Consider the following 22080-nt stretch of genomic DNA (forward strand, 5'->3'; position numbering starts at 1 on the left):
GGAAGTAGAAACATATGAAAATGGAAACTGGTGAAGTCATTCTAAATTAATATCTTAGTTCTGGTATCGTCTAGTGATGATGGGTGAAGATGTAGTACCTACACGGTTTACATGGAAATATCGTAGAATTGACCACATCTCTAAAATGCCGATATTCCTTGCACTATGGTGTAAGAACCTTCTGGTTTGGGGAAGCCTCTGGTTGGGGGTGTTTGCTGTGGATGTGACAATTTCGGGGTAGATATTATCAGATACAATAAATTCTGCGATATTGCTGTAAGCCGTGTACATCAAACCTACCCGGATCGCACATGTGCGTGTTCAACTACCTCCTTAATCAAAGTCTTGACAGAGACGGGTTAAAACTGACCCGGTGTTATTCAGTTAACATACTAAGCGCATTGTTTATCGTACATTCTACGTAGGTGCGCGTCTCCGTAAGCTCTTCAGCTTCCGATGTAGTACGTTTGAGCTTACGGCCATGAAAGACTTACGTAAGAATAAGAAAAGAAATAACAGAGATCGAAATTAGAATAATATCTAGAAATAATAACGTTTTCCATAAATGTATATGTATGCGTGATTTTATGAATTTAACTAAATACCTACCATGCAGACATTCGAATAACACATACCAGAGTGCCATCGGAGTGCAGGGGGCATTTACAAATTATGAAATGTCTCCCTTATGTAGACTGCAGCAGTAGGTCAAACGATGAGGCTTATCTATCCCTTCTTCAGTTTCTAATTCTTTGTTGTATTAGCTGTAGATTTATGTCATTTCATAATACATAATTCCCAGCTAACACTGAACATATTTGCCACGTTGCAAACAGGTTGCAAATAGGTTGGTGGACGTTTGACATTCAGAGGGAACTGGCTTGCTACAACATTATACCAAGAGGGTGGTCAATGCGGAATAGGAAATATCTCTCTCTCTCTCTCTCTCTCTCTCTCTCTCTCTCTCTCTCTCTCTCTCTCTCTCTCTCATATTACTATATTATTACGTTCATGCCTCAGCCTGTGCCTTTGTCATTCTTCGTGCCTCAGTCTGTGCCTTTGTCATTCTTCGTGGCTCAGCCTGTGCCTTTAACATCCTTTGCACCTCAGCCTGTGCCTTTAACATCCTTTGCATCTCAGCCTGTGCCTTTAACATCCTTTGCACCTCAGCCTGTGCCTTTAACATCCTTTGCATCTCAGCCTGTGCCTTTAACATCCTTTGCATCTCAGCCTGTGCCTTTAACATCCTTTGCATCTCAGCCTGTGCCTTTAACATCCTTTGCACCTCAGCCTGTGCCTTTAACATCCTTCGTGCCTCAGCCTGTGCCTTTAACATCCTTTGCACCTCAGCCTGTGCCTTTAACATCCTTTGCATCTCAGCCTGTGCCTTTAACATCCTTTGCATCTCAGCCTGTGCCTTTAACATCCTTTGCATCTCAGCCTGTGCCTTTAACATCCCTTGCACCTCAGCCTGTGCCTTTAACATCCTTTGTACCTCAGCCTGTGCCTATAACATCCTTTGCACCTCAGCCTATGCCTTTAACATCCTTTGCACCTCAGCCTGTGCCTTTAACATCCTTTGCATCTCAGCCTGTGCCTTTAACAACCTTTGCATCTCAGCCTGTGCCTTTAACATCCTTTGCACCTCAGCCTGTGCTTTTAACATCCTTTGCACCTCAGCCTGTGCCTTTACCATCCTTTGCACCTCAGCCGGTGCCTTTAACATCCTTTGCATCTCAGCCTGTGCCTTTAACATCCTTGGTGCCTCAGCCTGTGCCTTTAACATCCTTTGCACCTCAGCCTGTGCCTTTAACATCCTTGGTGCCTCAGACCTGGTGCCTTTAAAACATCCCTTGCACTCAGCCTGTGCCTTTAACATCCTTTGCACCTAAGCCTGTGCCTTTAACATCCTTCATGCCTCAGCCTGTGCCTTTAACATCCTTTGCATCTCAGCCTATGCCTTTAACATCCTTTGCACCTCAGCCTGTGCCTTTAACATCCTTGGTGCCTCAGCCTGTGCCTTTAACATCCTTTGCACCTCAGCCTGTGCCTTTAACATCCTTTGCACCTAAGCCTGTCCCTTTAACATCCTTGGTGCCTCAGCCTGTGCCTTTAACATCCTTTGTGCCTCAGTCTGTGCCTTTAACATCCTTTGTGCCTCAGTCTGTGAATTCAACATCCTTTGCACCTCAGACTGTGCCTTTAACATCCTTTGCACCTCAGCCAGTGCCTTTAACATCCTTTGTGCCTCAGTCTGTGAATTCAACATCCTTTGCACCTCAGCCTGTGCCTTTAACATCCTTTGTGCCTCAGCCTGTGCCTTTAACATCCTTTGTGCCTAAGCATGTGCCTTTAACATCCTTTTGTGCCTTCAGCCGTGCCTTCCTATCCTTCATGCCTCAGCCACAGCCTCTGAAATCCTTCGTGCCCTCAGCCTGTGCTTTTTGAAATCCTTTGTGCCTCAGCCCTCTGCCTTTGAAATCCTTCGTGCCTCAGCCCGTGCTTTGGAATCCTTTGTGCCTCAGCCTCTGCCTTTTGAAATCCTCGTGCCTCGCCTGTCCCTTCAACATCCTTCGTGCCTCAGCCTATGCCTTTAACATCCTTGTGCCTCGCCTGTGCCTTAAACATCCTTTGTGCCTCAGCCTCTGCTTTCCCATCCCTTTGCTCCTCAGCCTGTGCCTTTTCAACATCCTTCATGCCTCAGCCTGTGCCTTTAACATCCTTTGTGCCTCAGCCTGTGCCTTTAACATCCTTTGTGCCTCAGCCTGTGCCTTTAACATCCTTCGTGCCTCAGCCTGTGCCTTTAACATCCTTCGTGCCTCAGCCTGTGCCTTTAACATCCTTTGTGCCTCAGCCTGTGCCTTCAACATCCTTTGCACCTCAGCCTGTGCCTTCAACATCCTTCGTGCCTCAGCCTGTGCCTTTAACATCCTTTGTGCCTCAGTCTGTGCCTTTAACATCCTTCGTGCCTCAGTCTGTGCTTCAAAAATCTTTTTGCACCTCAGCCTGTGCCTTCAAACATCCTTTGTGCCCTCCGTCTGTTCCTTTTTTTTGAACATCCTTTGCACCTCAGCCTGTGCCTCTGAATCCTTCGTGCCTCAGCCTGTGCCTTTAACATCCTTGGTGCTCAGCCGGTGCCTTTACATCCTTCATGCCTCATGGCCTGTGCCTTTAACATCCTTCGTGCCTCAGCCTGTGCCTTCAACATCCTTTGCACCTCAGCCTGTGCCTTTAACATCCTTCGTGCCTCAGTCTGTGCCTTCAACATCCTTTGCACCTCAGCCTGTGCCTTCAACATCCTTTGCACCTCAGCCTGTGCCTTCAACATCCTTCGTGCCTCAGTCTGTGACTTCAACATCCTTCGCACCTCAGCCTGTGCCTTTAACATCCTTCGTGCCTCAGTCTGCCTTCAAAAATGTGCAAAACCTCCACCAGTGCCTTTAACCATCTTCATGCCACCTGTCCTTCAACATCCTTCGTGCCTCAGCTGTTCCTAACATCCTTTGCACAGCCTGTGCCTTGACAATCCTTCGCCTCAGCCTGTGCCTTTAACATCCTTTTGCAGCCTGCCTTGAACTCCTTCGTGCCTCAGCCTGTGCCTTTAACATCCTTCGTGCCTCAGCCTGTGCCTTTAACATCCTTCGTGCCTCAGCCTGTGCCTTTAACATCCTTCGTGCCTCAGTCTGTGCCTTCAACATCCTTTGCACCTCAGCCTGTGCCTTCAACATCCTTTGCACCTCAGGCTGTACCTTCAACATTCTTCGTGCCTCAGCCTGTACCTTTAACATCCTTCGTGCCTCAGCCTGTGCCTTTAACATCCTTCGTGCCTCAGCCTGTGCCTTTAACATCCTTCGTGCCTCAGTCTGTGCCTTCAACATCCTTTGCACCTCAGCCTGTGCCTTCAACATCCTTTGCACCTCAGCCTGTGCCTTCAACATCCTTTGTACCTCAGCCATCTGTGCCTTTCCACATCCTTTGCACCTTCCAAGCCTGTGCCTTCACATCCTTTTGCACCTCCAGCCTGTGCCTTCAACATCCTTTGCACCATCAGCCTTTGTGCCTTTAACATCCTTTCGTGCCTCAGCCTGTGTCCTTCAACATCCTTTGCACCTTTCAGCCTGCCTTTAACCATCCTTCGTAAGCCTTTCGGCCTGGCCTTCCACTCCTTTGCAAACAATCCACCTGTGCCTTTAACATCCTTTGTTTCACCTCAGCCGCCTGTGCCTTCAACATCCTTTGCACCTCAGCCTGTGCCTTTAACATCCTTTGTGCATCGGTCTGGGCCTTCAACATCCTTTGCACCTCAGCCAGTGCCTTTAACATCCTTCATCGCCCTCAGCCTATGCCTTTAACCATCCTTCGTGCCTAAGCCTGTGCCTTTAACATCCTTCGTGCCTCAGCCTTGGTTCCTTAAACATCCTTTGCAACTAAGCTTATGCCTTCAACATCCTTAGTGCCTCAGCCTTTGCCTTTAACATCCTTCGTGCCCTCAGCCTGTGCCTTCAACATCCTTTGCACCTCAACCTGGTGCCTTCAACATCCTTTGCACCTCAGCCTGTGCCTTCAACATCCTTTGCACCTCAGCCTGTGCCTTCAACATCCTTTGCACCTCAGCCTGTGCCTTTAACATCCTTCGTGCCTCATCCTGTGCCTTCAACATCCTTTGCACCTCAGCCTGTGCCTTTAACATCCTTTGCACCTCAGCCTGTGCCTTCAACATCCTTTGCACCTCAGCCTGTGCCTTCAACATCCTTTGCACCTCAGCCTGTGCCTTCAACATCCTTTGCACCTCAGCCTGTGCCTTCAACATCCTTTGCACCTCAGCCAGTGCCTTTAACATCCTTCGTGCCTCAGCCTGTGCCTTTAACATCCTTTGTGCCTCAGCCTGTGCCTTCAACTCCTTTGCAACTCAGCCTATGCCTTAACATCCTTTGCACCTCAGCATGTGCCTTTAACTCCTTTGCACCTCAACCTGTGCCTTTAACATCCTTCGTGCCTAAGCCTGTGCCTTTAACATCCTTCGTGCCTCAGCCTGTTCCTTAAACATCCTTTGCAACTCAGCTAATGCTTCAACATCCTTTGTGCCTCAGCCTGTGCCTTTAACATCCTTCGTGCCTCAGCCTGTGCCTTCAACATCCTTCGTGCCTTAGCCTGTGCCTTTAACATCCTTCGTGCCTCAGCCTGTTCTTCAACATCCTTTGCAAATCAGCTTATGCCTTCAACATCCTTCGTGCCTCAGCCTGTGCCTTTAACATCCTTCGTGCCTCAGCCTGTGCCTTCAGCATCCTTTGCACCTCAGCCTGTGCCTTTAACATCCTTCGTGCCTCAGCCTGTGCCTTTAACATCCTTCGTGCCTCAGCCTGTGCCTTCAACATCCTTTGCACCTCAGCCTGTGCCTTTAACATCCTTCGTGCCTCAGCCTGTGCCTTTAACATCCTTCGTGCCTCAGCCTGTGCCTTTAACATCCTTTGCAAATCAGCTTATGCCTTCACCATACTTAGTGCCTAAGCCTGTGCCCTTTGACATCTTTTGCACCTCACCCTTTGCCTTTAACATCCTACGTGCCTCTGCCTGTGCCTTAAACATACTTTGCACCTCAGCCTTTGCCTTTAACATCCTACGTGCCTCTGCTGTGCCTTAAACATCCTTTGCACCTCACCCTTTGCCTTTAGCATCCTTCGTGCCTCTGCCTGTGCCTTCAACATCCTTTGCACCTCAGCCTTTGCCTTTAACATCTGTGTGCTTCTACCTGTGCCTTCAACATCCTTTGCACTCAGCCTTACCTTTAACATCCTACGTGCCTCTGCCTGCCTTCAACATACTTTGCATGTCAGCCTTTGCCTTTAACATCTACGTGCCTCTGCCTGTGCCTTAAACATCCTTTGCACCTCAGCCTTTGCTTTAACATCCTACGTGCCTCTGCCTGTGCCTTCAACATACTTTGCACGTCAGCCTTTGCCTTTAACATCCTACGTGCCTCAGCCTGTGCCTTTAACGTCTTTCGTGCCTCAGCCTGTGCCTTCAACATCCTTTGCACCTCAGCCTTTGCCTTTAACATCCTACGTGCCTCTGCCTGTGCCTTCAACATACTTTGCACGTCAGCCTTTGCCTTTAACATCCTACGTGCCTCAGCCTGTGCCTTTAACGTCTTTCGTGCCTCAGCCTGTGCCTTCAACATCCTTTGCACCTCAGCCTTTGCCTTAACATCCTACGTGCCTCTGCCTGTGCCTTCAACATACTTTGCACCTCAGCCTTTGCCTTTAACATCCTACGTGCCTCAGCCTGTGCCTTTAACGTCTTTCGTGCCTCAGCCTGTGCCTTCAACATCCTTTGCACCTCAGCTTTGCCTTTAACATCCTAGTGCCTTTGCCTGTGCCTTCAACATCCTTTTGCACCTCAGCCTTTGCCTTTAACATCCTGTGTGCCTCTACCTGTGCCTTCAACATCCTTTGCACCTCAGCCTTACCCTTTAACATCCTACGTGCCTCAGCCTGTGCCTTCAACATCCTCTGCACCTCGCCTTTGCCTTTAACATCCTAAGTGCCTCAGCCAGTGCCTTTAACGTCCTTTGCACCTCAGCCTGTGCCTTCAACATCCTTTGCACCTCAGCCTTTGCCTTTAACATCCTACGTGCCTCTGCCTGTGCTTCAACATCCTTTGCACCTCAGCCTTTGCCTTTAACATCCCACGTGCCTCAACCTGTGCCTTTAACGTCCTTCGTGCCTCAGCCTGTGCCTTCAACATCCTTTGCACCTCAGCCTTTCCCTTTAACATCCTACGTGCCTCTGCCTGTGCCTTCAACATCCTTTGCACCTCAGCCTTCGCCTTTAACATCCTACGTGCCTCTGCTTGTGCCTTAACATCCTTGCACCTCAGCCTTTGCCTTTAACATCCTACGTGCCTCAGCCTGTGCCTTCAACATCCTTTGCACCTAAGCCTTTGCCTTTAACATCTTACGTGCCTCTGCCATTGCCTTCAACATCTTTGCACCTTAGCCTTTTTCCTTTAACGTCCTTCGGGCCTCAGCTGTGCCTTCAACATCCTTTGCACCTCATCCTGTCCTTTGACATCCTTTCCTTTCCAACTCAGCCTATGCCTTCAACATCCTTCGTGCCTCAACCTGAGCCTTCAACATCCTTCATGCCTCAGCCTGTGCCTTTAACATCCTTTTGCACCTCAGCCTTTGCATTTAACGTCCTTCCGTGCCTATTCCTGTGTCTTCAACATCCTTTGCACCTCAGCCTGTGCCTTAAACATCCTTTGCAACTCAGCCTATGCCTTCAACATCCTTCGTGCCTCAACCTGAACCTTCAAAATGCTTCGTGCCTCAGCCTGTGCCTTTAACACCATTTGCACCACAGCCTGGGCCTTTAACGTACTTCGTGCCTCAGTCCTGTGCCTTCAAACATCCTTCGTGCCTCAGCCTGTGCCTTCAACATCCTTTGCATCTCAGCCTGTGCCTTTAACATCCTTCGTGCCTCAGCCTGTGCCTTTAACATCCTTTGCACCTCAGCCTGTGCCTTTAACATCCTTTGTGCCTCAGTCTGTGCCTTTAACATCATTCTGCCTCAGTCTGTGCCTTCAACATCCTTTGCACCTCAGCCTGTGCCTTTGACATCCTTCGTGCCTCAGCCTGTGCCTTTAACATCCTTTGCACCTCAGCCTGTGCCTTTAACATCCTTCGTGCCTCAGCCTGTGCCTTTAACATCCTTTGCACCTCAGCCTGTGCCTTCAACATCCTTCGTGCCTCAGCCTGTGCCTTCAACATCCTTTGCACCTCAGCCTGTGCCTTTAACATCCTTCGTGCCTCAGCCTGTGCCTTCAACATCCTTTGCACCTCAGCCTGTGCCTTTAACATCCTTCGTGCCTCAGCCTGTGCCTTTAACATCCTTTGCACCTCAGCCTGTGCCTTTAACATCCTTCGTGCCTCAGCCTATGCCTTTAACATCCTTTGTGCCTCAGCCTGTGCCTTTAACATCCTTCGTGCCTTAGCCTATGCCTTCAACATCCTTTGCACTCAGCCTGTGCCTTTAACATCCTTCCTGCCTATGCCTATGCATTCAACATCCTTTGCATCTCAGCCTGTGCCTTTAACATCTTCGTGCCTCAGCCTGTGCCTTCAACATCCTTTGCACCTCAGCCTGTGCCTTTAACATCCTTCGTGCCTCAGCCTGTGCCTTTAACATCCTTCGTGCCTCAGCCTGTGCCTTCAACATCCTTTGCACCTCAGCCTATGCCTTTAACATCCTTTGCACATCAGCCCTGTGCCTTTGACATCCTTTGTGCTCAGTCTGCGCCTTAAACATCCGTTACACCTCAGCCTGTGCCTTCAACATCCTTTGCACTCAGCCTATTCCTTAAATCCTTCAAGCCTCAGCCTGTGCTTTCCAACATCCTTTGCACCTCAGCCTGTGCCTTTAATATCCTTTGCACCTCAGCCTGTGCCTCAATATCCTACTTGCCTCAGCTGTGCCTTCAACATCCTTTGCAGCTCGCCTTTGCCTTTACATCCTCGTGACTCAGCCTGTGCCTTCACATCCTTTGCACCTCAGCCTTTGCCTTTTAACATCCTACGTGCCTCAGCCTGTGCCTTCAACATCCTTTGGCACCTCAGCCTGTGCCTTCAAAATCCTTTGCACCTCAGCCTTTGCCTTTACATCCTTCGTGCCTCAGCCTGTGCCTTTAACATCCTTTGCACCTCAGCCTGTGCCTTCAACATCCTTTGCACCTCAGCCTGTGCCTTTAACATCCTTCGTGCCTCAGCCTGTGCCTTCAACATCCTTTGCACCTAAGACTTTGCCTTTAACATCCTTCGTGCCTCAGCCTTTGCCATCAACCTCCTTTGCACCTCAGCCTGAGCCTTCAACATCCTTTGCATCTCACCTGTGCCTTCATATCCTTTGCACCTCAGCCTTTTGCCTTTAAAAAAACATCTTTATGCTCATCCTTTGCCTTCAAACATCCTTTTGCACCTCAACCTGTGCCCTTCAATATCCTTTGCACCTCAACCTGTGCCTTCAACATCCTTTGCACCTCAGCTTTTGCCTTTAACATCTTCGTTCCTCAGCCTGTGCCTTCAACTTTATTTTGCACCTCACCCTGTGCCTTCAACCTCTTTTGCACCTCATCCTGTGCCTTTAAACATCCTTTTCTTTGCCTCACCTGTGCCTTCAACATCTTTTGTACCTCCGCCTGCCTTTAAAACATCCTTCGTGCTCAAGCGGTGTGCCTTCAACATCCTTGCACCTCAGCCTGGCCTTTAACAATCCTTCGGGCCTCAGCCTGTGCCTTTAAACATCCTTTCGTGCCTCAGCCTGTGCCTTCAAACATCCTTTGTACTCAGCCTGTGCCTTTAACATCCTTCGTGCCTCAGCCTGTGCCTTCGACATCCCTTCGTGCCTCAGACTGTGCCTTCAACATCTTTGCACCCTCAGACTGTGGCCTTTAACATCTTTCGTGCTCAGCCTTTGCCTTCAACATCCTTTGCACCTCAGCCTGTGCCTTTAACATCCTTTGCACCTCAGCCTGTGCCTTTAACATCCTTTGTGCCTCAGCCTGTGCCTTCAACATCCTTTGTACCTCAGCCTGTGCCTTTAACATCCTTCGTGCCTCAGCCTGTGCCTTCAACATCCTTTGCACCTCAGCCTGTGCCTTTAACATCCTTCGTGCCTCAGCCTGTGCCTTCAACATCCTTCGTGCCTCAGCCTGTGCCTTTAACATCCTTTGCACCTCAGCCTGTGCCTTAACATCCTTCGTGCCTCAGCCTGTACCTTCAACATCCTTTGCACCTCAGCCTGTGCCTTTAAACATCCTTCGTGACTCAGCTGTGCATTTAACATCCTTTGTGCCTCAGTCTGCGCTTTAACATCCTTCGTGCCTCAGTCTGTGCTTCAAATCTTTTTTTTGCACCTCAGCCTGTGCCTTCAACAGCCTTTGTGCCTCAGTCTTGTGCCTTTAACATCCTTTGCACCTCAGCCTGTGCCTTTAAAATCCTTCGTGCCTCAGCCTGTGCCTTTAACATCCTTCGTGCCTCAGCCTGTGCCTTTAACATCCTTCATGCCTCAGCCTGTGCCTTTAACATCCTTCGTGCCTCAGCCTGTGCCTTCAACATCCTTTGCACCTCAGCCTGTGCCTTTAACATCCTTTGCACCTCAGCCTGTGCCTTTAACATCCTTCGTGCCTCAGTCTGTGCCTTCAACATCCTTTGCACCTCAGCCTGTGCCTTCAACATCCTTTGCACCTCAGCCTGTGCCTTCAACATCCTTTGCACCTCAGCCTGTGCCTTTAACATCCTTCGTGCCTCAGCCTGTGCCTTTAACATCCTTCGTGCCTCAGCCTGTGCCTTTAACATCCTTCGTGCCTCAGTCTGTGCCTTCAAAATCCTTTGCACCTCAGCCTGTGCCTTCAACATCCTTAGCACCTTAGCCTGTACCTTTAACATCCTTCGTGCCTCAGCCTGTGCCTTTAACATCCTTCGTGCCTCAGCCTGTGCCTTTAACATCCTTCGTGCCTCAGCCTGTGCCTTTAACATCCTTCGTGCCTCAGTCTGTGCCTTTAACATCCTTTGCACCTCAGCCTGTGCCTTCAACATCCTTTGCACCTCAGCCTGTGCCTTCAACATCTTTGCACCTCAACCTGTGCCTTCAACATCCTTTGCACCTCAGCCTGTGCCTTTAACATCCTTCGTGCCTCAGCCTGTGCCTTCAACATCCTTTGCACCTCAGCCTGTGCCTTTAACATCCTTTGCACCTCAGCCTGTGCCTTCACATCCTTTGCACCTCAGCCTGTGCCTTCAACATCCTTTGCACCTCAGCCTGTGCCTTTAACATCCTTCATGCCTCAGCCTGTGCCTTCAACATCCTTTGCACCTCAGCCTGTGCCTTTAACATCCTTCATGCCTCAGCCTGTGCCTTTAACATCCTTCGTGCCTCAGCCTGTGCCTTCAACATCCTTTGCACCTCAGCCTATGCCTTTAACATCCTTTGCACCTCAGCCTGTGCCTTTAACATCCTTTGCACCTCAACCTGTGCCTTTAACATTCTTCGTGCCTAAGCATGTGCCTTTGAACATCCTTCGTGCCTCAGCCTGTTCCTTAACATCCTTTGCAACTCAGCTTATGCCTTCACATCCTTAGTGCCTCAGCCTTTGCCTTTAACATCCTTCGTGCCTCAGCCTGTGCCTTTAACATCCTTTGCACCTCAGCCTGTGCCTTCAACATCCTTCGTGCCTCAGCCTGTGCCTTTAACATCCTTCGTGCCTCAGCCTGTGCCTTAAACACCATCCTTTGCAACTCAGCTTATGCCTTCAACACTCCTTAGTGCCTCAGCCTGTGCCTTTAACATCCTTCGTGCCTCAGCCTGTGCCTTCAACATCCTTTGCACCTCAGCCTGTGCCTTCAACATCCTTCCTGCCTCAGCCTGTGCCTTTAACATCCTTCGTGCCTCAGCCTGTGCCTTCAACATCCTTTGCACCTCAGCCTGTGCCTTTAACATCCTTCGTGCCTCAGCCTGTGCCTTCAACATCCTTTGCACCTCAGCCTGTGCCTTCAACATCCTTCGTGCCTCAGCCTGTGCCTTTAACATCCTTTGTGCCTCAGCCTGTGCCTTCAACATCCTTTGCACCTCAGCCTGTGCCTTTAACATCCTATGTGCCTCTGCCTGTGCCTTAACCATCCTTTGCACCTCAGCCTTTGCCTTTAACATCCTAACGTGCCTCTGCCTGTGCCTTCAACATCCTTTGCACCTCTGCCCTTTGCCTTTAACCTCCTACGTTCCTCTGCCTGTGCCTTCAACATACTTTGCACCTCAGCCTTTGCCTTTAACATCCTACGTGCCTCTGCCTGTGCCTTCAACATGTTTGCACTCTCAGCCTTTGCCTTTACATCTGTGTGCCTCTACCTGTGCCTTCAACATCCTTTGCACCTCAGCTTTTCCCTTTAACATCTTACGCCTAAGCCTGTGCCTTCAACATCCTTTGCACCTCAGCCTTTGCCTTTAACATCCTTCGTGCCTCAGTCTGTGCCTTCAACATCCTTTGCACCTCAGCCTGTGCCTTTAACATCCTTCGTGCCTCAGCCTGTGCCTTTAACATCCTTCGTGCCTCAGCCTGTGCCTTCAACATCCTTTGCACCTCAGCCTATGCCTTTAACATCCTACGTTGCCTCTGCCTGTGCCTTCAACATCCTTGCACCTCAGCCTTTGCCTTAACATCCTACGTGCCTCAGCCTGTGCCTTCAAAAATCCTTTGCACTCAGCCTTTGCCTTTAACATCCTACGTGCCTCTGCCATTGCCTTCAACATCCTTTGCACCTCAGCCTGTGCCTTTAACATCCTTCGTGCCTCAGCCTGTGCCTTCAACATCCTTTGCACCTCAGCCTATGCCTTTAACATCCTTTGCACCTCAGCCTTTGCATTTAACGTCCTTCGTGCCTATGCCTGTTTCTTCAACATCCTTTGCACCTCAGCCTGTACCTTAAACATCCTTTGCCAACTCAGCCTATGCCTTCAAACATCCTTCGTGCCTCAACCTGAGCCTTCAACATCCTTCGCGCCTCAGCCTGTGCCTTTAACATCCTTTGCACCTCAGCCTGTGCCTTTAACATCCTTCGTGCCTCAGCCTGTGCCTTCAACATCCTTCGTACCTCAGCCTGTGCCTTCAACATCCTTTGGCACCTCAGCCTGTGCCTTCAACAGCCTTCGTGCCTCAGTCTGGTGCCTGAGCAGAAAAATCACTTAGGACAAACGACCGTGTTATAAAAAATATTTATTTACAATACAGAAACTAACATCTGTAGATTCATTTTGAGAAATTTTTAATATGTAGTTGGTTGTCAGTTGATGCTAGTTCACTTGGAGTAGTAACTGCTTCTGGTCAGCAAACCTAAAAGCATTGGCAGATATACTCCTGTCCCAAGCTTTCCACTCCACCTTGAGCCAGCCCTAAAAGATAGATAAGTCTTTAACCACCCAATTCAAATTGGAAACTAGAATTTGTATAGAATTGTTTAAATGAAAATATAAATATAATTTTTGACTACACTAAAATTTTGTTCAATATATAAAGGCAAATCAACAAATTAAATTCACCTCCAAAAACTAATCTCAATTTAATATTAATTTCTAAAATTGCAAATCAAAAGCCAACAATTTCAATCATATTTTGACCTAATTAACAATTAAATATATGTGATGAAGGCATCACTTAGAATATATGTTAAAAGGCCGAATTTCAATAAATAAGCAATTTATGGTCGACAATTGATAATTTTAATTAGAGTAGCCTATAAACAAACCTAGTTTCACGAGCGATTTTCAATTACTGTGCTCAAGGCTTTATTTATTTTTTGACTTGAGGATGATAAAAGTCACCAAGAAATGCCACTACTATTGTGCCAATCAATACAATGACCCACCTTATAGTGACTTCATAGGATGAAATAGAGAATGGATATGAAATTAATCCATAGCCATCACTGAGGTCGCCTCCATATTCATCAGACGAGGTGTAGAGTTAATTTAATTCTTCATGGTATTACACTCAGTATTCATAGCACTGAACACAATGAGTCCCATCGTTGTGTTGTCCTGAAGAAATGTCCAGCACTACGACGAGGAATATAAAATCCATAAAATATCCAAAGGGAAGGTGAGGCGAGGGAGAGTCTTCACTCCTTGACGGTTGGTGTTGGACTGCTTTTTTCTTCCGACCGTGACTTCGAGGTTCTTCGTAGAGTTGTTTGGCTCGGAATATTCAGAAAATTAGGTAGTTAGTAGTTATCTTTAACTCCTCTTTACTTTGGTTTGCACAACGAAGGTTGAGGTCAGTTAATTAGCACAATTTTATTTACGGTGATATTAGGAAAAATAAAGCCTCAAACATTAATTGAACAAACCGGAATTAAATTAAAACAAACAAATTAAAGGAAACAAATTCAAAGAAATTATAAAGTAAACTACAGAGATAATTACCAATTCCAAGGAATGTTTCTCCATGTAAGGTAATTAACGATCATAAAGAAATTTTCTCAATCACCCAAAATAGCAATAAACTTTTTACAAAATGTTATAGGAATATATATTTAGATATATATTTTATACACTCCGAGGGGAGGGATTGAATTTTCATCTGAAAAATCAATGGAAAATAAATTTAAAACAAAAACTTAACTAGTAATATATACAGATTAAAGGTCTTCCCGTGAAAGAATTTCCTTAGTTTTAGCCATGCTGTCAATGATCACTTGACATTAAAGGAATCAGGCTTGTCACATGACGCTTGACAAATCTTCGACTTTTACCTAGCATTACTTTAGCCCCAGTAACTTCATCGTAAATATTCTTAGTGAGCTCTTTAACAATTCCTATGGGGTAATCAATGGCTTTGGTCATATTTTCCTTAACTAGAACTAGATCTCCTACCTTTAACTGCTTATGTGGTACAGGTTTATACCTATCCTTTTTACTTGTTGCTTGATATACAAGATGGTTTAAAAATTCATTATTATAGATGTCTATCAGCTTAGATTGTACTTTAACAGTTTTTCATAGGAGTTCCTTATCAAATCCACTGGATCAACTGACCAATCCGGATCTAAAGTAGTACCTTGCAACTGTGGAATGATATTCAATGTTACAAGATCGCGGCCATATAACAACTTCTCCGGAGTTATGACTTCAGGCAATTCCTCCAGAGAATATTCTCTCAATGAGTCTTTAAAGGCTATAGGCCTGCGATTAATAAGGTGAACTGTTTTAGATACAATAAACTCAAAATCCTTGTATGGTAAAATGTTTTTACCAATAGCTCCTTGTATCAGTCTTTTAGACAGCTTAACACAGATTTCAACTAATCCCCCAAGTTCACTGTTACCTTTATAATAGTGGTCAAATTTGATCTCATTCATATTATGCCTTCTCAGAAAATCTTTAGTTTCAAAATCAGAAAGAAAAGTCTCTATAATATTGGATCCAGCAGTCATTTGAGTTCCCAAATCAGAGACAATATACTCAGGCATTCCAAATTGATAAATGTGGAGCTGCAAGGCTCTTAGCAAATCCTCAACCGAGAGACTATCACACAGCTTTAGATTTACCGCTCTTGACCACATGCAACTAATTACAAGGATCCATACCTTTTCTTTGGAATTGTTCACTTTAACATAAAAAGGGTCCCATATGATCAATGTAAATATTACGGAATGGGACATTTGATGATCAATTCTAACCTCACGATAAGAACTTTGATTTAATTTAATAGGTCTTTCCCGGAACCTTTTGCATCCATACGGGAGGCCCTTATATACTTCTTTACTAAAGAAAATATATGGGGTGGGGGAATCCAAACAGTTTTCCTAATTTCTTGTATAACAGAATAACACCCTGCATGATGTAAGCTAAGATGTGTGCCTAATTAACAAAGGAACTAATGGGCTACACTTTGACATCAGCAGTGGAAAACCATACTCCCTGTATTTCCTAATTTTCTTGATTCTGTCACACTTACTTTTTACTCTCAGCAACCCTTTGTTATCTTGGTATACATTTAGCTGAGAAACCAAAGGTGGAATGTCACTTAATTTCTTTGAAGCAGAATTAAAGTACTCAAAAATCTCAAATCAGGAAACAGACTTCTCTGGTCCCAACAGAATTACTCTATGATATGCCTCCCTGTAATAGTTAAAATCAGCAGAGTGAAGAAACAAATGAGAATACTTGTCTGGATGTTTGCGAACTAAGGAGGTTTTCAGACAATTTACAAATTTTAACACTAAAGCATTAATATTAACCAGCTTACCAAAACTAGATACCTTTTCAGGAGGAATTAATTGATAATGATCAGTGCCTTGAATTTCAACATAACCTGCAAATTTTTCTACCCTTTCAGAATAATCTGGGTCTGGAACCAGTACTGTAAGAATATCTCTACTAATAGTGTTATCTGATGCATCAGTCAAAAATTCTGGTCCCGTGATAAAATTAGTCTTAGTTAACTGATTATGAGAAATAGGTCTGGTTCACAGTCTGCTGGGTTTCTGCACACCTGAAACAAAAGAAAACTCCACCTGATGTGCCTCACACAAGTTAGCAATGTGTTCTAGTCTATTAAGAACAAACACTGAGCGTTTCTCTGCATTTTATCAAGCTTATGTACATACGAGTTGACCCAGCTAACCGTAACCAGACTGTCGAGTACATTCGCAGTTTATTAATCTTTATAGATTCAAGCACCGATCTCCAGCAATATCTTGATATATATCAATTAAGTCACTCTGTACCCAACCAGACAATGCTTGTAGCTCAAGAGACGGAATGGATTTTGACTCCAATTGTTTGTTGACAATCTTCGATTTTGACATTACGAAAGAAACAACATTTGTATTCAAGTTAAGAAGGTAAATGACGCAACCAACATGACCTTACTACTGTCGGCAAATCCTACAAGATCATATAAATCCTCCCTATTTCCACATTTCTGTCCAACTTAACTGGTGGAGCAGAGTTTGCCTGCCTGGCAATACAACGCCACTCCCTTACTTGAGAGTCTGTCAAGGTATCATCCCATCCCAAATTTCTTTGAACTTGCAAATCGTGCAAAAATAGCTTTGCTCTGTTCAGAAGGGGAGCATTAAAATTGTGCACATCAAAATGGCTAGCAATAGACTTCAAAATAAGTCTCTTAGTGTTTGCTGAAATATCTAAAATGATTGCCTTGGTAGAAATCTTATCAGTGGAACGATGCCACTGAAGACCTAGCAGTTTAATAGGGTCAGAGGTCACTTTATCAAAATCATCATCAATATTCTCTTGTAGAGATGAACAATTTGTTGCAAACTGTTGCAAGTTAAATCTATAAGTTTTGAATATATCAGGAAGCACAGAATATGCCCACTTAAGATCAGCTTCTTCATCTGTAGTGTATGCCCCATTGTCCATATATATTAGTTGATATACAAGAGACTTCATCCTGTTTATTTTGGAGTCCAGCGCTTCATCCAATATCAAAATTTTAAAGAGGGCCAACATGAGAATTGTGGGACTACATCTTAATCCGAAACTCAACCTAGAACATTTATACCCTACTAATGAATAATCTGCTTTCTCAATATTTCTATACCAAAGAAACAGTAGTCTATTTTGATCATTTTCTGTCAAAGCAATTTGATTGAATGCTTTTTCAAGATCAAAGCATAATAAAAACTTACCAAATCTTAACTGTAGGAGAGCGGAGACTAACTTTTGGTTTAATGAAGGCCCAGGAAATATTGCCATGTTGTGACTAACTGCAGTTGGGGATTTAGAACTTTTTTCATACAAATTAGAAAGAAAAACTACACGGCATTTAGTGGTGTCCCTCTCTGGTTTAAAGACCCCCATGAAAGGCATGAAACTATGCTCAGGATGAGTATCCATAAAATCCTCAAGATTATCAATTCTTTCTATGATGCCTAAGTCTCCTGAGTCTTAAAGGTGTCATTTACTAAGGCTAACTTATCAGTAATTTTTCTAATTTAGATGTAAGGGTTTTCAACACTGATTGGCTAATTTGTAGTTGCGGCCTAGTAGATGACTAACTTTTGGGTTCCATAACAGTGGCATACACAATCTTCCATCAACAGTCCTATGGGTTTCTTCTAAAGCATACTCTATAAGCCTGTCATTCAGTTCTACATTATCTTCATGATATTGACCTCTGTCTTCCCCAACATAATATTTACAAGAGAGTTCTAAGCATTCATTTGTAGCCCTATTCAACTCAGATTCTATTATCTGACCATCATCATCAAACAACTCATATGTATTAGAAGTCTCCAAGTCATTTAAAGCTGAAGATTCTACTGAAACGTTTTCTTTAGTTCCTGTTGGAAGTACATTTACAGCTTTTAACATATGTTGCATATTTGACTTCATGGAAGAACAAGGCTTCAAGAATCTTAAATTGCTCTTTAATTTATTTATGTCTCCCTTTAGTAATATACCCAAGCATGTATCAGAATAAATGGAGTCATTTGATTTCCCAAATACTATATCCTTTTCAGGGATACAATGCAAGGACTGTGACCCTAATATAAATTTAATATTGTCTATCCTATCTGTAGAATTTAACAATCCCCGATCTGCTAGCTTGTATCCCCTTGAAACAAACCCACTGACTACTTCATTTAGCCCAGGTAACTGCAATGAAACATCAATTGAGGGAAGACAAAATGCACATACAATGTAACTATTGCTACCAATTGGCAACTCAATTTCAACTTGTTTAGTCTTATAACTCTTAGAGGAATTAATACCATTAATGGTTAAAGAAACTGCATTATTTAAAACTTTCAAATTTAAATCTTGAGCCAAAATTTTCTTCAATGTAATTTGCTTGACATCCAGTGTCTTTAAGGACCCTGAGATTGGTACCTTTAATTGAAATATTAAAAGTTGGCAAAATTGTATATCCCTCAACCTCACAATTTAAAACTTCAGTTATAGCAGCAACACTACTGCTTGAACTACCAGCTACACCTCCATCACCACTCTCAGAGTTTCTAACTCTATCTGTACTGTTGCTGGCTTTACTTTCTTTTTTCTTTTCGGAATTTGGATTCTTTTCTTTAATACTGGTAGCACCTTTTTCATCGGGACACAAAAATGACATATGCCAGCCTTTGCAGCTTTTACATCTGGAATTAAATCTGAATCTGCATTCTGATAATATGTGACTTGGATAGCCACACTTTGAGCAAGCACCCAATTCCTCCAATTTTTTTCTTTTATCTTTGCTGGATACAAAGTTAGGACATTTACTCAAAAAATGACTGGGTTCTTTGCCTAATTTACTGCAAATGCTGCATTTACCTACTTTAGAGTCAAAAGAAACCTTGGCAGCCAAGCTAGTAGTGTCAGACTTTTGTTTCTCTACTTTTTTACTTTTTTACCTTGTAAATATCTCTCACTAGCATCAAAGAAATTATCCCTAATTTCTGCAAGAGATGGCCTAATTTTGTTAGTTATGGCAGTCATATGACACTTAAATTTCTCATTTAAGCCATTCCAGAAGAAGAACTGAAGAAACATGTCAACATCAATATTTAAGGTCTTAACGCTTGCTACTAAATTGCTTACTTTCCCGATATATTCAAAAGGATCATCATCATCTGAAAGTTTTATTGAAGAGATTTGCTTTATGGTATTAAAAATTTGAATTTCTCTTGAGCCTAAAGCCTTCTCTAACAAAGCTTTTGCATCAGCATAACTCTGACTTTGAACATCCAAAGTGTTAATTAATGTGAGAGCTCTTCCCTTTACCTGTTGTTTTAACAACAATAACTTATCATATTCTGGGAACTTAAACTTTGAAAGGGTTTGTTCAAATTCTACAAAAAACTTCCCAAGATCTTCACCTTCATTACTATTGAAGGTTGGTAAAGGAGCATGAGGACTCTTTAACAAGGACTGATGTGACTGATTATCTATAGGCAGATGCCGAACCTGAGGTAAATTTTGTAAAATAGAGATGCTCTCTTGAATTTTAGTTTTGTACTGTTCACATGCATCAAGCTCAACTTCCAAAGCAGCTTCATCACAGTCCGTAGAAAACTTTGAAGTTTGTATTTTAGAATCTAAGTCAGATAATTTCGTGAAATGCTCTTCAAGCCTCAGTTTCAGTGTAGAACGTTCAATATCACTATATGATGAAAACTGATCCCTCTTATTGTAAATTTCAGTAACTGACTTTCTAACATATTTTCGAGATTTAATCAATAACTCAGTCATCTTGGTACCAGTTTCAGCAAGAATATAAAGCTAAATAAAGTCAAAACGGTAATGGAAATATACGTAATCTTAAAATTTAACCAAGGAAATATAAAAGTTAAATTACACCTCGTCTGACTAGCTTGGAAGCGAACCAGCAGCAATTCTTAACAACCAACATCCTCAGTCCTGTCACGGTCCCGCATGAGCAGAAAAAATCACTTAGGACAAAAAACGACCGTGTTATAAAAAAATATTTATTTACAATACAGAAAAACTACATCTGTAGATTCCATTTTGAGAAATTTTTTGTTTTTAATATGTAGTTGGTTGTCAGTTGATGCTAGTTCACTTGGAGTAGTAACTGCTTCTGGTCAGCAAACCTAAAAGCATTGGCAGAATATAATCCAAAGGGAAGGTGAGGCGAGGGGAGAGTCTTCACTCCATGACGTTTGGTGTTGGACTGCTTTTTTCTTCCGACTGTGACTTCGAGGTTCTTCGTAGAGTTGTTTGGCTCGGAATATTCAGAAAATTAGGTAGTTAGTAGTTATCTTTAACTCCTCTTTACTTTGGTTTGCACAACGAAGGTTGAGGTCAGTTAATTAGCACAATTTTATTTACGGTGATATTAGAAAATAAAGCCTCAAACATTAATTGAACAAACCGGAATTAAATTAAAACAAACAAATTAAAGGAAACAAATTCAAAGAAATTATAAAGTAAACTACAGAGATAATTACCAATTCCAAGGAATGTTTCTCCATGTAAGGTAATTAGCGATCATAAAGAAATTTTCTCAATCACCCAAAATAGCAATAAACTTTTTACAAAATGTTATAGGAATATATATTTAGATATATATTCCTATAACAGTGCCTTTAACATCCTTTGCACCTCAGCCTGTACCTTTAACATCCTTCGTGCCTCAGTCTGAGCCGTTACAATGTTACCATACTTCTTGCCTCAGTCAATCCTTCGCCGCAGCCCTGTGCCTTTAACAGCTTTGCACCTAGCCTGTGCTTTACCAATCATCGTGCCTCAGCCTGTGCCTTCAACATCCTTCGTGCCTCGCCTGTGCCGCCTCACATCCTTCGTGCCTCAGCCTGTGCCTCACCTTTCCTCCCGTGCCTTCACCTGTGCCTCACACCATCGTGCCTCAGCCTGTGCCTTTAACATCCTTTGCCCTCAGCCCTGTGCTTTGACATCATCGTGCCTCAGCCTGTGCCTTCAACATCCTTCGTGCCTCAGCCTGTGCCTTCAACATCCTTCGTGCCTCCAAACCCTTGTGCCATAACATCCTTGCCACCAATCCCTTTGTGCCTGACATCCTTCGTGCCTCAGCCTGTGCCTTCAACATCCTTCGTGCCTCAGCCTGTGCCTTCAACATCCTTCGTGCCTCAGCCTGTGCCTTCATCCTTTGCACTCGCCTGTGCCTTTGCATCATTCGTGCCTCAGCCTGTGCGTGATCCTTCAACATCCTTCGTTCCTCGCCTGTGCCTTTCACCACCATCCTTTGCACCTCAGCCTGTCCTTCAACTCCTTCGTGCCTCAGCCTGTGCCTTTCACCATCCTCGTGACTCAGCCTGTGCCTTTAACATCCTTTGCACCTCAGCCTGTGCCTTGACCATCCATTCGTGCCTCAGCCTGTGCCTTCAACATCCTTTTCGTGCCTCACTGTGCCTTTAACATCCTTTGCACCTCAGCCTGTGCCTTCAACATCCTTCGTAGCCTCATGCCTGTGCCTCACATCCCTTCGTGCCTCAGCAACTGTGCCTTTTCACATCCTTTGGTCACCTCAGCCTGTCCGCCTTGAACATCCTTCCGTTGGCCTCAGCCTGTGCCTTCAACATCCTTCGTGCCTCAGCCCTGTGCCTTAACATCCTTCGTGCCTCAGCTGTCCTTCAACATCCTTCGTTGCCTCAGCCTGTGCCTTTAACATCCTTTGCACCTCAGCCTGTGCCTTAACATCCTTTGTGCCTCAGCCTGTGCCTTTGACATCCTTCGTGCCTCAGCCTGTGCCTTTGACATCCTTCGTGCCTCAGCCTGTGCCTTTGACATCCTTCGTGCCTCAGCCTGTGCCTTTGACATCCTTCGTGCCTCAGCCTGTGCTTTAACATCCTTTTGCACCTCAGCCTGTGCCTTCAACATCCTTTTGTGCCTCAAGCCTGTGCCTTCAACATCCTTCGCGCCTCAGCCTGTGCCTTCAACATCCTTCGTGCCTCACCTGTGCCTTTAACTCCTTTGCACTCAGCCTGTGCCTTTGAACATCCTTCCTGCCTCAGCCTGTGCCTTTGACATCCTTCGTGCCTCAGCCTGTGCCTTTGACATCCTTTGTGCCTCA

At 44.6% G+C, this 22080-nt stretch overlaps 1 protein-coding gene across 1 annotated transcript; it reads left to right on the top strand.

Moving 5' to 3' along the window:
* The first annotated feature begins 20184 nt into the window (after nt 1-20184).
* On the top strand, nt 20185-21975 carry LOC135226946 (BCL-6 corepressor-like protein 1). Its single transcript, XM_064266627.1, has 3 exons — nt 20185-20278; nt 20929-21312; nt 21722-21975. The coding sequence occupies exons 1-3, from the start codon at nt 20185-20187 to the stop codon at nt 21973-21975; spliced, it is 732 nt and encodes a 243-aa protein (XP_064122697.1).
* The last annotated feature ends 105 nt before the right edge of the window (nt 21976-22080 follow it).

This window comes from Macrobrachium nipponense, chromosome 15 (assembly GCF_015104395.2).
Source record: "Macrobrachium nipponense isolate FS-2020 chromosome 15, ASM1510439v2, whole genome shotgun sequence".
NCBI lineage: Eukaryota > Metazoa > Arthropoda > Malacostraca > Decapoda > Palaemonidae > Macrobrachium > Macrobrachium nipponense.

Excerpts from the sequence above, each read along its gene's own strand:
- LOC135226946 (XM_064266627.1), top strand. The coding sequence starts at position 20,185 with ATGACGTTTGGTGTTGGACTGCTTTTTTCTTCCGACTGTGACTTCGAG. Across the intron at positions 20,279-20,928 it reads AATATTCAGAAAATTAGGTA|CCCTGTGCTTTGACATCATC; the intron begins GTTAGTAGTTAT and ends CTTTGCCCTCAG. Across the intron at positions 21,313-21,721 it reads CTGTGCCTTTCACCATCCTC|CCTGTGCCTTTGACATCCTT; the intron begins GTGACTCAGCCT and ends TTTGTGCCTCAG.